This window comes from Triturus cristatus, chromosome 8 (assembly GCF_964204655.1).
Source record: "Triturus cristatus chromosome 8, aTriCri1.1, whole genome shotgun sequence".
Lineage (NCBI taxonomy): Eukaryota > Metazoa > Chordata > Amphibia > Caudata > Salamandridae > Triturus > Triturus cristatus.
The window spans coordinates 623072545-623089809 of NC_140591.1; the positions used below are offsets into that span (position 1 = coordinate 623072545).

General features: G+C 44.8%; 1 protein-coding gene across 1 annotated transcript in view; it reads right to left on the reverse strand.

Moving 5' to 3' along the window:
• PICK1 (protein interacting with PRKCA 1) overlaps positions 1 to 17265 on the reverse strand; it is a 90397-nt gene that overhangs the window by 33445 nt on the left and 39687 nt on the right. Inside the window, exons 6-8 of the mRNA XM_085622090.1 lie at positions 7120 to 7209; positions 4523 to 4576; positions 294 to 356 (exon numbers count right to left, since the gene is read on the reverse strand). Of these exons, the coding sequence (XP_085478216.1) occupies positions 294 to 356; positions 4523 to 4576; positions 7120 to 7209 (207 nt within the window). The remainder of the gene's footprint in view (positions 1 to 293; positions 357 to 4522; positions 4577 to 7119; positions 7210 to 17265) is intronic.

The following is a 17265-nucleotide window of genomic DNA, read 5'->3' on the forward strand; positions in this document are numbered from 1 at the left end:
TCCTGTCTACTCCATTACAGCCCACTTCTTGATGCTCCTAAAAAACTACCCCACACTCCACGGGCCTCTTATAACAGAATAATGCACTTCCTTAGTAACTAGCTCCCACTATTTCATTTCACTCAGTATGCCACTTGCATTTATGTATTCTGAGTGAAGGGGCTAGCGTGAAGTTATTTGTTGAAGTATCTTCAAAATGGTTCAGATCTTAAAGAAGGCCTATGGAACTGAATGCCTGGAACCCATCAACATTCCATCCCCCAGATTCTTTGAAACATGAAGATGGCCCTTACCTCGATGTGTGTGTGATAGTTCAAAGAAAGACCGAAGGAGGCGCCTGGTATGCTCCATCAATCCTGGGAAGGAAGATAAGAGATACAGGGTTTACTAGGAGGAGAGAAAGAGAAAAGACAGAAAAATGGCAAGCTTAATCAAGTTATTATCCCTAAACTTTTTGCCTTCTTCCGCCTAATTTTCTGACCCTCTTTTTGTTGACTTTAGGACTCTGAACACTTTACCATTGCTAATCAGTGCTAAAGTGCATGTGCTCTCTCCTTTAAACATAGTATGATTGGTTTACACCCGTTTGGCATATTCAATTTACCAGTAAGTCACTTGTACAGTGGTATCCCATATACCAAGGGCATGTAAAGTAAATGCTACTGGTGGGCTTGCAGAGCTGCTTCTGCCACCCACAGAAGAAGCCTTTCAAACCCGTCTCAGGCCTGCCACTGAAGTGCCTGCATGTGAAGTTTACTTCCACATAGACTTGGCATTTAAAGTTACTTGCCGAGCCTGAAACAGGGTGCTGTGTAGGTAAAAGCTAGAACATGTGCTTTTATTGTGTGGCATGTCCTGGTAGAGATAAACAGCCTATTTGGTTTCTCACTACTGTGAGGGCTGCTCCTCTCATAGGTTAGCACTGGGAATTCCCTTATATGTTTTTAAGTGGCGATTTCTGATATGAAAGGAGTAACGTTGCCGTGTTTGGTATGTTTGGAATAGTGGTGATAAATCCTGCTTATGGGTGTAGGTGGATTTTTCATTACTATTGTAGAAATGGCACTTTTAGAAAGTGGACATTTCTATGTGCTTATGACTCTTTGTGCTTTGCAGCCTGACTCCAATCCACGTCTAGGGCAGAGTGACAGCTACACGTTGTGCATACTTCCCAGACAGCCACAACACAGGCAACACAAGGAGATGATGGACGGAGCACTGAAACCTGTCAGACACTCACCCCCAGTCACGGATATGGGTTGAATCCATCATCGTTCTTTAGCTCACTACACCACCCCAGTTCAGACCCAGCCAGAAGCAAATCAGTCTTGACCCTGTCCCTCATGGGAACAGTCCAACCCGAACTGCCAAGCTAGGTCTTCCCTGGACCGGGAACAAGCATCCTGGGACCGGTTTTGGGGTAACACCCCTCATCAGCCAGGCTAGCTTGAATCCAGTGGCAAAGTGAGAAAGTGACCTACGTCTGGGCATACCCTGCCAACTTAGGGTGAACAAAGCAAACACAAGGAGATGATGGACGGAGCGCTGAAACGTTTCAGACACTCCCCCCCCCAGTCACAGATCTGGGTTGAATCAATCATCGTTCTTTAGATCAATTCACCACCCCAGTTCTCCATGCCACTGCAGTCAAGCTATCCTGGCTGATGAGTGGTGAAACCACGAAACGGGTGCTCGGATGCTTGTTTCCAGTCCAGGGAGGACCTGGCCTTGTAGTTCGGGCTAGACTGTTCCCATTGGGTGCAGGGTCAAGACTGATTTGGATATGGCGGGATTCAAACTGCAATGGCATGGGGAGCAAATAAACAATTGATTTAGGCCCACATCTCTGTACTGGGGTGAATGTATGACATTGTTCTGCATTCTGTCCATCAATTGTTGTTTAGGTCTCGCCTGACCCAGCGCATGCGCTGGTCTGGCGAGATATTTTGTGAGGGCTCCAAAAAGTGCTACCAGGCCAGCCTAGAGCCACAGTGCATGTGCGCGGGCGCGCGCGTCGCGCTTTACCGCGATTACTTACACTTTCGCGGCCGCTTTGATGTTTGCTCGCGATGGCGATCACTTTTCCGGCCTCACGGCCGCTTTGATGTTCTCCGTGAGGCTTCAATGGATTGCAGCAGTTAAAACCTTATAAGTGTTTAGTTATGCAACTGTTGCATGGCTAAACACTTGTAAGGTCCCAAAGGCGAGACCTATTGGCTATGCCAATGCTTGTTTTGCATTTGTCACCCGGAGTGGGATGGTATGCCCAGACGTTGGTCCCGTGCTCTCAATGGCACTGGTGTCAAGCTATCCCGGCTGATTCCTAGGGTGAGAGAGAACGAGGTGAGGTGCACTTACATTTGTATAGGCTGAGTTCTGCCCTCACACAAAGGGCTTGTTTACCCCCTACTGATATCTGGAGGCAGGGGTGGGATTGAAAGGGGGTGTTGTGCACTTATAAGGTTTCTTTTGAAGTCACTTACCTCCGCAGCAAAGACATTTTTAGTTTAAGTACAGGGGCTCTCCTCCCATGTTTTTAGACACTGCATGGGACTTGTAATCAGACGCTGCTGGCTCTACATGCTGCAGATTGCCATGGACTGTTGTGCTGTCAGGAGGGACCGCCATTTGGACCGCTTGCTTTGCTGTGTTGGCCTGCTGCCTGCTGATTGCTGGGCAGCAGGAGCGACTTCCACTTTGCACTGCCTCGTGTGCTGGCCTGCTGCCTGTTTCCCAACTTTGTGCCCCCAGTGCTCACCAGTGAGTGTTGGTTTGCCCCATCCCTGTTTCCGTGGAATACCTAAGGATTGCCCTGGTCTTCTTGTTTTACAAGCCCCACAGCCATTCCTAACAATAGCCTGTTGACTGCTCTCCTTTCCTGGCAACCAGAGCGTGTGAGGTGCGCCTGGTGAAAGTCTGAGGTGCGGGCAATTTATTTGAAAAAGCAGCACACGGTGAGCGCTTTGTCTGCCTCATACCAGCCTGATTTTGAAGCGCACACTCCCAGGTTCCCACAAGGCTTCGGTGCAAGTGTGTTCAGAGTTAAAGGAGAGCAGGTGTACCAGGACACCAGCGTCCACTTTTGCTGTTCTGCCTGCAAGTTTCCCATTTCTTTTTCCGTGGTCACTGGTGGCTAGTGCTCAGAACCTCCGCGATTTTCCAGGTGTTGATTCAGATGGGGATTTTTGAGTTAGGATGGCAATACCCGCAATGGACTCTAAACTCCCTTAAAGGAGCGCACCAACTTTTTCAGGAAGATGGGCACGGGCGCTCCTGAGGATCTAAGTGCAATCGGGTGTTATCTCTGCAGCAGGGCACATACTTAGCCTTAAAGTTATTAGTAAAGGACCCAGGCAGTGACAACTTTACTGTACTGAGCCCCTCGCAGTTAGAGGGTGCACACTTACCATAAAGCCTGCACTATTACTGTATGCACGTAGTTGCAGCGCCAATGGTCCTGCAGCCTACGATTTAGGCCTGATTACAGTATTTAACGGTTAGTAGGAGGGCAGGTGTTTCCTCATCTGTACCAGCCTAGGGTGATTCATATGTGTGTCATAAGATGCTACATTTCATGCCCCGATGATTTTCAAGGTATAGTCTGGATCCTTGCACTGTCAGGATAACAAGTACTAATCCAGGATTGCATAGTATATACAGCAATTATGGCTCGTGTTTTCCTTCTAAATAATCTGCTGCATTTCATGCCCTGATGTAAAATGTATGTCGTTTCTATTCTTGCACTGACAGTATAACGAGCACTATAACAGCATAGCATAACATGCACATCATTTATGATTACTGTTGTTTTGGTCTATGGTTTATGTATGATATATTTTATATAACATTGTGTGATGTCACTTTTGTTGTGTATTTATTGTGTCACTGGTGTGAGCGTGCTGCGCAAACACTTTACACATTGCCTCTGGGATAAGCCTGACTGCTCTGGCCAAGCTACCAAGGGTGTGAGGAGGAGTTATCTCAAGTGTATAGCTCCCTTACCCTGACTAGAGTGGCGGGTTCTGCCAAGCTTAGGTGCATACCCTAGTCAACCAGAAACCCCATTTCTAACAGTAACCAATAGAAGAAAGTAACAGCACAGCTGTAAACAAAGACTACACAGAACCAATGTCAAAAAAGAGGCTTAAAGATTGTAAAACTCACTATGATACCCACCCAATGCCAGGAGAACACCCCTCCCTTATCAAGTCGCCGCCTGAAGAGATCAGGAAAAACACAATAAGTGAGGGAAAGCATCCAGCACACAGGAGCAGGCGCCTAGTCTGCGAACTGTACCTCCCAAGTTAAGCCTAACTCCAGAACCACTGCTGGTATTGGCAAGGAGTGGGAGATCTTCATAAAATACAGACCCAAATCCCACCCAACACACCTCGCTAAATGTACAGATATGCAAAAAGAGACCCAAACGCAGAAGGATAGGGAAACACATTGGTATTAAAGTGCTATATAAATGGCATCTGTTGTTGTAGTATTCAATGGGTGGCAGATACTCTAAAGGTACCTTTGTAAAGCTCAGCAGTCCGTTCCAGTTCTTCCAAACGCTTCACCAGCCCATCTGAAGAAACAAAGATCCAAAGATAAAGTCTCAAAGAACTGTCGCTCAAAGTAGGAGAATGTACCAATGGCATGGGTTCCAACATGGTTATGATTCAATAATTGATCTGAGACAGGGAGAATCAGAAAGACAGGCACTGGAATGTTGAAAGAGAAGATCTACACCAGCCAGTGTTGGCCCTCTGCCCCTCACTGTCATTAACAGAGGGTCCCAACATTCTGAAGTTATTGAACTGTAAAAAGATGTTCGAAAAAGTAACACTCCGACAATCAACCGTAGAACAGCAATACTCTTTAACAGGTTTCTGAAAAGGCCAAAAACATATTTTTACCATGGATTCTTACAATGAAGATTTCTATGTTAGGTCACAGTTCCTCTGCAAAGCAAAGTCCATTTGCAAAAAAACTGCTTTAATTACTGACATTTACAATTCACTGCTATCACAGAGAGTAAGAAAAAGGACAGGCTTTCCGTGTCAGCCACAGAACTTTCTACATGTCATCATGCTCAAGTTGAAAATGATGTGCATTTGGTCTCCTCCAAAACAAAACTTTCATACACTTAGATGCTTTCCTTCCAGGTTCTCTCTGAAATATCACGTAGTCCAATTAACAGCACCCTTTAAAGACGATATGGTGGTTATACATTGATCATTAACCCATTCAATAATTCTTTACCTCAGTACCATTCTTCACCACCTCTGCCCATCTGCTAAGCTCATCTGATCTTAAAATTTAGGAATGATATTTAAAACTCTTTCAGCTCCTCTCAAATAGCTAACAGCTTCTCACGTGAGAATCCTCTGCCTCATTTGATACAGAGTCCCCCAAGCCTGATCAGGTACCCGACCTTTACAGTGAATATCCACACCCCACTGCCCAACCATAAGCAGCCTACTCAAAGTTGAACATTGAGACTGACTCTACCCCTGAATACAATGGCCAAATCTGTTACGATTCCACCCAAATAATACACTTTAATTCTGTTAAATAAACTTAATTAATAGCACTCTTCATTCGGCCTTTCATGTCCCCACTAGTCCCTCTGCTTTTCTATACATGTAGCTTTCTGAGTGAAGCCCCGTGTATCTCCAAACATCCACTCTATAAGGACCAGGATATAAACTGCCTAAACAAATGAAGAACATCTCACAACCATTACACATCATAAGGAGTACAAACGGATGCTAAACACCCTTTCCTGTAGCTGTTATGATGCCAAAGTCAAGTTATAACAATTCTACTTCAAAATCATTCAGTTGAGTCACCTTCTTCCCTCGATCTGTCTTGACTATAATAACTTCATCTAGCCTCTTGATCAATTACTTTGTGGTTATTTTCATATGATGATTAAAAGCATAAGCGCCACTCTTATCGCTTTCCTAACAGACCATCTCCCTTCTCATACTCTATAAGTTCCCCACTAGTTGCTCCTCACCCGTCCCTTTTTTTGCCACAGCCCAAAATGAGATGGTTCTCAGCCTTAAAAATGTGAACCCCTTCTGAAGCAAGTTAATAATTCATATCCTTTCTATGTTCAACTGATTTAATCCATAGTTCTTTCTTCTAGCATTGTCACTTCTCTTTAGAACCTCTTCCACTTAATCATGTGTATCCTACTTAATCAGGCCTTTCATCTAACACAAGTATCACTCTCGTTCTCAACTGCTTTTACTCTAAAATCTTGGGACAGTTGGTGTTCAACCTGTTTATTGAATATCTCTCTAAGCACAGCTTACTGACACCATTCAATCACTCAATCGCCAGAAACCCTGGAGAGCTATTCAATTCAAGGGCATGTGCATGATGCTTTCAAGCTATGAACGCCATTGCAGTCAGATTCTTTCTGCTCCAGGTTTTTTAATTTGTCTCGCCTCCTATTGAACCCACCAAATCACTCTTTAATACACTAGTCATGCGCAAAGTGGATTATTGTAATAACCTGCTAACAAAATCCCCCAAAGAAGTAACTACCACTAAATTTGAAATATTAGAATTTGATCCACAAGTACTCTTTCAATAATTTGGGGTCTATGTCTACACTTCTTAGATTCCCTTTTAAATACTCTCCAAATGAATCTCTGTTCTCTGCTAACCATTATTTCATCTGTTCTCTAAGAATTTCTGCTCCACCTCAATTCTAGTTGTGTTCAACTTTTAGATCCTCTGATCTGCAGCAATGTACGAGTGGAGTTCAGGGCCACTCTCTTCACCCTCCACCCCATCCACCTAAAGGCACCAAGGAGACTCAAATGTCCTGTCCTCACTCTTAAAACTCAACGGTGCTGATATAGCCCATCCACATAACACAAGATCCTCATAAAACATTCTAAATTGGTGTATTTTTCCCATATGCCATACAGTTACATCCACCTCCACCGACGCTAAGCAATTACTATTGTTTGTCTATATTCACAGTCCAACTCCATCTTGCTCTATGTACCAAGATATCTTGTTAGTTAAAGCATTTTGGTTAAAATGGGTCAAAACCAAATGTAAACATATGAAAAAAGAAACAGAAAGTGGCATGTATCTAAACTTTACCGTTGCAGAGGATGGCCCGGCTCAGCCCTAGTGCATCCGCTGTTCCAGAGCTCACATTCTCCACCAATCTGTGTTTCACCTTCTTCAGCACTAAAAACAATAACAGACAGAAGTTACAAACCTAGAGTTGTGTGGTAGGTGTCAAGGTGTGGGCAGTGTTGAATGAGCCCCAACTTGCAATAAAGAAATCCAATACTGAAGAAGTCATAGTCTCCAGGAACAAACCAATCAAACACATTCTGATCAACAAAAAATCCAGGACCTTTATGCAAGGTCTGACTCAGAGCAACACTAAGTCTAGGGATGATAGCATGCTTTATCTTCCTTTAAGGATAGTGTTTTTTTTTTCTTGGGAGAGCTTTACAGCAAGACTTAAGAAAGAGATTTGAAAATGCACAAAATAAGACAATGAATCGTAAAATCTATAACTAATGAAAAGATATCACCAGAACTCTACGCTAATATCAGTGGCTAATTAGACAACATTCAAATGATTGTGACTCGTCCATTCTATGGTCAGGGATCTTACGAATGCCTGACTAGGTCACAAGCAAGTCAGCTATTTTCCTGTTACAATGGTTCTCAAGGAAGGATATTTGTTATAACGACACAATCAGATTGCTTTGTCAAGGTGGATCACCAGTAGAATAGAGAGGACCAATTTACAGAATCTTCTGTTTCACTTAGATCTGCTAAAAAAATGGATTAAAAACCCACTCTTGGAAACCACCCTACAAATTTGTCTTGTGTAGTGTAATGAGATAGTATCTTATTACAATGGAAACAAGCATTGGCATAGCCAATAGGTCTCGCCTTTGGGACCATATAAGTATTTAGTTATGCAGCACAATATCCTTACTGCAACAACATTAACTGTTGCACGGCTAAACACTTATTAGGTCCCAAAGACGAGATCTATTGGCTATGCCAATGCTTGTTAATCCAGAAAGCGTCACTAATGGAGGTCACAGGCAATCACTTTCGAAAGCCATCAGCTGAGGTCATGGAGGAGCAGACTGGTCTCTAGGGGAAGCTTAGGGGAAGCTAAAGGGAAGAAGTGATGTCACGGAGGAATGGGGGGTCTCTAAAGGTAGCTAAAGGGAAGCAGTGAGGTCACGGAGGCAGGAAATGGTGGGTGGGGCGCAATATAACGGGACGTAGGGAGACTATGAAGGAGGGTGTGGGGAAGTCGCTCAGCGCAGATAAAAGGAAGCAGAGAAGTTGAGATAGGGTGGGAGGGGTTGAAGGAGCTTCACACCTGCCACATTGTCTCTGTGCATGTCTGACATTTCTATAGTTGCTGTGTACCCACGTGCGGCGTTTGCACGGCTTGTGTGACACTTTAAGTGACACATAATCGCAAGCAGAAAAGCACTGCAATGCCGTGCCCCAGTTTCCATGTCTGCCAAAATCAGAAGCACTTAAAAATAGCCGGAAACCCTTGAGACATTTATTTAGGAATTAGGGTTTTATATAGTCCATCTTCAGGGGTCATGTGCGCTTCGGAGAATTAATCATACGTAAAGTATAAGCAATAGCACGTCAGGCAGACAACATGTTATAAAACAAAGGGAGCAAAAGCACAAGGCATATTTCTGAACAGGTAATACATGGCAGCATCCCTCGCCGCCCGTTCTCACGAGCATGAACATGCACAACCCACAGAATGCTTTAAGATAGTCACCTCATTGTGGTGCCTTTGTGTGCTTCGATTCAAGAGAGACAATGTAGTCCCAGTTCAGGCGTTCCCCGCCACAGTCTGTTTTTTCTCCAATTTCTGTACTCGATTAGGGAATCTCACCCAGTTAGGACTGGGACGGGCAGACAAACTTGGAAGTAATGGAGCTCAAAAGCGCCTTTCTGTGCCCGGCCCACCAGGTGTGTCCTCAGTGACACGGGGTACTAGACAGGGCCTGCCATGTGCCACCTCTGCAATACCTCACGCAGTTTTCGCGTGACTGTCAGTGTAAGGGGTTTGTCCCTCGAGTCCCCCGGCGCGGGTTGACATCCATAGAAATGCGCCCACCACAAGATGCGCAGTTTGGAAACTATCATGACATTTATAAAAAAATATAGCATGCCTTATAAAAAAGAACACTATTTTCCGAAGCCCCATTCCAAAGCAGATATCCTAAGAATCCAGAAAGGTTTGTCTTTGTCCAGCACTGGAGGCATCCATGGCTTAATTTGTAAAAGAATAAGTACCCTGGGCCCAAAGTGTATCTCAGAAGCCTGCAGCCGGTGCAGTTGAGAGCCAGGATTGCCGATGCCAAGGCTTCTCTTCTTGATTCCACCTAATGCCACCTTATTTCACCATGCTTATTTTTCATTCCTGCCCACAAATTCCCCCTTGTCACTGTTTCTCTTTCTCCAACTCTTCTTTTTTTTCTCTCTCTTTTTTTTCTGTTAAAGTCAGAAGAACGGGTACATGCCGATCCCCAAGTGAGCTACCTGCAACCACAGGCGCAATCTAAGCACGTGGGCATCTGAGCAGGGTTACGTACATTTATTTGTGTGATGGAGCATTACAAAATAAAGCTATTTCCTTCTATGCAAAAGGTATATGAAAGCAAAGCCTTCCGATGGGGACAGCAGACGATGTTAGAACGGAGCCGGTCGGAGTTGTGGTGGGGTGAGCAAGTTAGACGTTTGTGAACGCTGGAGCCTGGCAGTGTAAACACACGATGCAATCACACCTGCTATTCACAGTGCTTAGACTGACAGTAGCACGGTATAAATAATTCCACAAACCACGGTATAGTGATTAGTACATTTATAGTGGCCAAAGGAAGAGGTGGCGAGCCTACACATTTACAAGTCCCTTCTAGCACCTAGAAGGGACTTGTAAACTTGCAAGCACATCCAGTGGCAACTCGCATAGGCTTTGTGGATGTACCAAACAAAGTAAAAATTATTACAGAGCGATTTATGTTGCGCTTCCGTCGTTTCTAGGCACTAAATGTGCACATCTACTAATCTGATAGGCACGTCCAGGTGGGTCTGCCAATGGCACTTAGGGCTGCACAACAATCCGAGCATCGTCGTCTTTGTTCCAGCCGATAAATATGCAGTCATAATGCACTGAATGAGACGGTTCAATTACACTAGTGGGCAAATGCAATCACGGGTATTAGTGTGTGAACTAGCACAAAAGCACCAGGAACGTGATATTCTACGCACTTTGCAGGAGCTGCGGGTTTAATACAAGCCGTATGCAAACTACATTTACTGGTCACTGGTTTGTATAAGCATGGGATTGCACAGCAGGAAAATAAACAAGCATTTACAATGGAATAGGTCTCGCATTTGCAACAGTTTAAGCTCTTGGCATTGTAAATGGCAGTGCCTTTTATTTATCAGTTTTGCAAATCAACATATAAATAAAAGGCGTTGTCATTTACAAATGCCAATAGCGCAAACGTTCTCAAATGCGAGACCTATTGCATTGTAAATGCTTGTTTTTGTGCAGCAGCACCTGTGGTCTCCATTGGTCAGTGAGGGTCACTGTGGATGGGGTATGCTGAAAGGCTGGACTTATCCTCTGGCTGAAACCAGTCCTATGTGTGCCCGGCCATGGGGGCTGTCCAGGGTGAAATGATGACTGCTGGAAACACACCAAGCGGTTCAAAGAGAGCGTGGCGCGGGGGGTGGGTCCTGTCCCTGTGCTGGGGGGGAGGAGGGAGGAGGGCGTGGGATATGCGGCCAACTACTGGCTTGTAATTGGAGTTAGGGCAGTGCACATACTGCTGCTTATCTTTGTAATTGGAGGTAGGGCAGTGCACATACTGCTGCTTATCTTTGTAATTGGAGTTAGGGCAGTGCACATACTGCTGCTTATCTTTGTAATTGGAGTTAGGGCACTGCACATACTGCTGCTTATCTTTGTAATTGGAGTTAGGGCAGTGCACATACTGCTACTTATCTTTGTAATTGGAGTTAGGGTAGTGCACATACTGCTGCTTATCTTTGTAATTGGAGTTAGGGCAGTGCACATACTGCTGGTTATCTTTCTAAGTGCTGCATACATGTGGTAGTTGGGAGGTGCAGACTGTAGAGTCCGATTGCACATTTTACACCAGGATGCTTTAAAGTCTTGGATCTAATATGATAATGCCCAGCAGCGGGAGCAGAGTGTGTGGTGTTTGCATGCATTCATCTGCCAAAGGTTGTGCATTTGCTGCTGTACATGGACTGTTTGTTTCAGTGTGTTGTGAAATTGACCGGGATATTTGGTTGAAGACAGCTGTATGTTTGCTGGGAGACCCCAGTACCACTGCAGTCGCCACATTGATAGCTCTTATGTTTCCACCGAGGGTGAAATATGCAGGGCAGGTGCATCTCTCGCATGGCCATCTGATCACCCCACATGACCTGAGTGCGGTGTGCCCGTGTGTCTGATGTCCACTGTTTCTAGGTATGGTTGGCTCAGGCAGGCAAGGTTTGTAGGCTGCTTATGTGGCGTCAACCTAGCTCCAATCCACGCATGCGCACAGTAATGGGGTACACAATAAGGGATGACGAGTACTGGAACCAGGTATTGAAAGCAGGGAGGGATGACGGGTAGGCCACAGCACAAGAAATGGGAAATCGAGAGCAGTGTACAGGGGGCGCAGAAGGCGGGGTCTATTGCCCAGTGTCATCATAGAAAGGAGGTGAGACTTGAAAAGATGGGCCGATGGAGCGTGCCCTGCAGGTATTCCTGCTTGGGGAATGAACTGTGTACAAGATGTTGGTGTGGCAGATTGGGTCTTCACTGGGTTGTTTCCAGGCACACTGTGAGCATTTCATCGTCTCTGATCCCCCCGAAATCTTGAGGAGGGCGTGGTTTATAGCCTTTCGTCTGAAGATGCCGAGTGAGTGCTGACATCTTTAGAGGAGAGGGCTTTGCCCCCTCTTTAATGGTGCCACACGCTCTGCTGAAAATACTGCAGGGCTGAGGTACAGACCTTTAAAGAGAGACTGGTCCATACAGAAGTGCGGTCTGATCAGACACACTGTGCTCTAGGGTCACACAAGCCCTCTACCTCTCCTAGTCTCCTGTTTATTTTTGTAAAGTTCTATTTCTCATGTAACGTAACTGGTTCTATTGTACAGCGCTGCGACACCTTCGGGTAAAGTCCGCGCTATGTAAAAATGCATTAAATACATTTTAAAAAATAGTAAACAGGATTTATCAGCAAGAAAAGAAAGAGAAAGGATGAAAGAGAAGTGAAATGGAGTAAATAAAAATTAAAGGAAGAATGGAGCGTGGAATAAGTAATAAATGAAGAGGTGATGGAGGATATGAGGAATGACGGAAGGAGGTGAAGACGTAAGGAGAGTAGGGGCCTGGAATGAGGGAAGCCGAGAAGAAAAGAGGGTGCATATATGGAGGGAAATTTTGATTTATGGAAAGAAACGTGATGAAAATAAAAGCTGATTAATTAAAAAATAAAGAAGGAATGAAGTGGTGGGAGAAAGCAAGGCAATCTTTATCCTGCAGTTAGGAAACCGAGCTGTGAGGAGGAGCACTTGCAGACAGCTCCACAAAAAAACAATCTCTCGGCATGCTGTGGTGGGAGCGGGGGAGCGCATTCCAGGCGGGGGAGCGGACCCTTTTAAGTATGATGCCGAGGCTGTGGCTACACGTGCACGCGCCAGTGGGCTGATAGCGCTTCCCCAAACGGATTGCATGGCGGCACGATGCACGTGATTGTGCGCGTGCTCGCCATGCAATCCACTTTTGGGAGCACTTTGAAATGCCCCTCTTACTAGAGTCTCGCATAGCGATTGCGTAAACGCAATTGCTAGCCGAGACCTAAAAAGGTGTTTAATGGGGTATTGTGTAGACATTAGCTCGGCTTATTCCATATTACTGACATTCGTATATCGCACAATAAGCCATGGCGTTGCAGCGCTTGACGGAAGTTAACGTGTGACTTATCAAATAGTTCTTTGGTGCACTGTGCAAGAAGAAAAAAGAAACCATAGGTCGTGGTGCCTTATAGAGGTCATGATGGACTGAAAAAAACAGCATTTGTCAGGCTAAACACATTATCTATCGTGCGTTAGCTAACACAAAACAATAGCGTTCCCCAAGTACAATCCACAAGTAACAGGGTTATGTCGCAGCACTGAGGCAGAAGCGCTACACAGCACGGTCACCATGAAACTATTCACCTCTGCTGTGTTCATTGGCTATTCCGATGTTACCCGGTGTCCCATTTCACACATATACCGTTACATTGCATGTGCACGTCCTGAGAAACGTATGCATGTTTGGATTGCGAAACCCTCTCAACAGAAAGAAAAACAAGTACGCGAGTGGTGCGCGCGCCACAGCGAGCCATGTATTTTGAATTATCGTGCATGCGTCTGGGCAAGATAATTCAAAACACATGGCGCCCGTGCGGGTAACCGCAAGCATAAGGCCATGGGCGGAGCAAAGGCGGGACATGCACCCGCCTTTGACCAATTGCGTGCTGTCTTTCTTAGAAAGATGCACGCAAAGCCCAATAGCATGTAACCAAAAACCAAACACACGCACGAGCGTGTGGTCAGATTTATGAAGCCCCTTACAAAAGTCTAGCAGTGCAGCGCATGTGCGAGACCTAAAAAGGTGGGGAATTTGCAAATCTATGGAAAATAGCTAAAATGGCGAACAATTGTTGATGTTCCAGTGGGATGCCCAATAACAAGATAGCCACAATATAGTATCAACACGAACCCATCAGTAGAGAAGCAGAGGTGGGTGGAGATAAATAATAACACCACAAAAGGTCTTCAGAAAACAGACGTCTGTCAGATATATAGTAATACAGGTTTTCAGAGCTTATATTAACATGCTGTACACATCATGAAACCAAAAAAGATATACACATATGCTAATGATAACAAAGGATAATGAAAACTACAATACAGATAATTAAGCCACATCAAACATTAAGACATAATAGATATAATAATGAACCTGTGGAAGCTTAATGTTTTATGGTGTACGCAAGCTACACAAGGGTCCTTTACTTGGTCTACCACTGAAATTCAAATTGCCTGCTTGAGAGAAAGCACATATCACATGCAAGAAAGCAGCCTCCTCCTCCTCTACACATCTGGGACAGGAGTGGGGGTAGTTGTATGACAGAGGCACGCATGGCTGAAACACTAATGCCCCTACCACACAGCCCCAACAACGAATGAGTCTAAACAACGCTTGTCTTTACCACGCATTCCTTTACCATGCAATTTAATGGTAAAGACATGTTTGGTGAAGGGATGTGTGGTATAATTCACAGCCCATCCCCTCTGCCCCGAGTCCTAAAATCCTGGCCTCTGCCCTATAACCTGCCTTTCCCCCCAAACCCTAAATACAACCCCACCCCTAAAACCTTAAACTATTCCGACCCCACGCCATGAGCCCTAAAAATTGCTCCTTACCTTAAAACCTACCCCGACCCCAGCCCACCAGCCTGAGTCCTATAACCGCCCCCTCCCTCAAAACTTAAAACCGGTCCCCTCTTTTAAAACCTACCCCCACTCATACTCTCACTCTGAGCCCTAATACCGTCTCCCTCCCTTAAAACCTATCACCTACTGACCACCAGCCCAACTTATCTCACAGCGTTCCTGTCCTTCGTGCAGATCCTCCCTTCTGGTTCCTCTCCCCGCCCGCTTAGTAAGCTAGAACACCAACTGCCTCAACCACGAGTATGCGTGGTTGAGGCAAGCGTTGTTTAGCTTGCGGAGAAACAAAACGCGTGCTTGAAGCTGCGTTGTAAAGTCAGTTTCCCGAATGGGGGGGTATGGGGATAAATGATGTGCAAATGTTTCGTGTTAGACAGGTTTGTTCTGTATAAATGAAATGAAGAAGCTTTAATACTGCAGTTCTCAAAACCCTAGCTCTGAAACTCAATGATGCAGCCCATCCTAGCTCTGTTAATTTACCTTTAGGGGTGGGATCCCATTTTGCTCTCAGGTCTCCCAACTCACATTTATAGATGATTCTGTTGCCCCAGAACAGGTCTAACAACAGTCTGGCATAAGATTATTAAGCAAGGATTCAGCAATCAAACGTCCATCGAGGGATTTTGGCACACTACAGGCCTCTACATAACTCCTAGGGTTCAGTCAGTTCACTCTCCACTAAAGCTGTGCAGCAAAATAAAAAATAAGGCACTAACAGGCTGCCCTCCTAAAGAAAAAAAGACTTGTAAAGAGGCCACAGAGAGAGCTTTGCAGCAAATCAACAATTTCCTGACTGCATACATTAAAAAAGCTTTTAAAAAGGAAAACAGAGCAACGCTATTCTGCTTTTTTTTTTACCCCAAGCATTCAGACAATAGAAGAACATTATAATGAAATCAGCTTTGGAAAACCCAAAGGCTCACACCTATGAAACCCATTGATTCTGGCAATGATTTTTAACCATGCTGTACAGCAGTGTGGTTGCCGTGCAACATAACTTAAAATGATGTAATAAAAAACATACAATATGGATGTGCATGCCTACAAAACGAGGCAAGCTTTTTTTTTTTTTAATCTCCAGTTGTGTGAGATGTGCTTTACTTGTATGGCACAAATTAACTCTAAAAAAAGAGGGGCAGTGGATTAGGCTGGGGAGCAGGTGAAAGACGAGGCAATATGGAGGGAAGGAGGAATGTGGGCAATGAACGACAAGCAATATAAAATGAGGAAGCACACACACAATGAGGGCAGGGGATGAGGAAGCACACAGACAACGGAGGGCAGGCAAGAAGCACGCAGACAACGGATCAAGCACACATATTTTATTATTATTGTATTATTGGATTTTTGTTAAGCACACACATCACCCAGAAGGGTCACATGGTGCTGTAGTGGGTTCATTAGAGGATGTTAACCACAGCATAGAAGGTGTTTAAAACAACCAGGTTTTCAGCTTTTTAAAATTGCCTGTGGTCCGTAATGGCTCGGAGGTGCATCAGGAGCTCGTTCCACTGTTGAGAGGCTAAGTGGGAGAAAGATCTGCCACCATTTCTAGCAGTTCGGGCCCTAAAGGGGATCAATAGAAGTTTTCCTTCTGACCCAGAATTTTTTTTTTGGTACATACCAATTGAGTTTCCTCCCCAAATACCGGGGCCAAATTCCATAAAGGGACTTGTAAGACAAATGAGCTTGAAACCCGTATGTTTCCTAGTTGGGAGCCAATGTTGGAATTTTAAGCTGGGGGCAGATGGCGGCAGAGGTGGAAGATTTATTACCAATTTGGCAGCGGTGTTTTGAAACATCAGGTGTGTCTTGTATATAATGCCTACTTTATGGATGCCATTAATGCGTTTCCATAGTCCAGGCGACTAATTATCAGACCCTAAACCAGTGATTACCTGGGTTCCAGAGGAATCCATTGAAACTTTTTCATAGAGTTTGCATAATGCCATAGCAGGTGCCCAGGATATGGTTGGTTTACCTGGTCCTTCATGGACAGCTTGTCGTCAATAATTACACCTATGTTTATACAGTGGTTTTTGGGAAGGACAGAGGCCCAGACTCGTCGGCCACAATTCATCTGACCGCAGTTCTTGTGCTTTTCCAAATAATATTATCTCGGTCTAACTTGCGTTAAGTTGGAGGTAGTTGGTTTGTATCCCGTTAGTTATGTGAGTCATACAATTTTTTAATCTGGTTTTAGAGTCAGCTGGATTGGGTCCAGGGTAATTACCAACTGGGTATCATCTTTATTTGAGATTACGTTGTACCCATAAGATCTCAATACTCTTGCCAGTGGTGCAACGTAAATGGTAAATAGCATAGGGCTGAGTGCCGATCCCTGGGGGACTCCTTTGTCAACCATTGAACTACGGGAGACTAGAGGTTCTAGTTGTACAGTGGTGGTCCGTCCTTTCAAGTAATTTCTCAGCCAGTTGAGGACTTTACCTCCGACTTTCTCCTCTAGCCTCTGTATTAAGATTGCTTAAGAGATGGTGTTGAAGGTGGCCGATAGATCTAATAGGACAAGCATTGATGCCTGCCCGTCATCTAGAGAGAGTCTTATGTTGTCAACTACCTCTATAAGGGATGTTTCGGTGCTGTGGCCACCCCTAAAGCCCGACTGGGAAGGGTCATACAGTTGATAGCTTAATAAATATGTTGTTATTTGTTTATTGAATAGGGACTCCATTGCCTTCTCAAAAT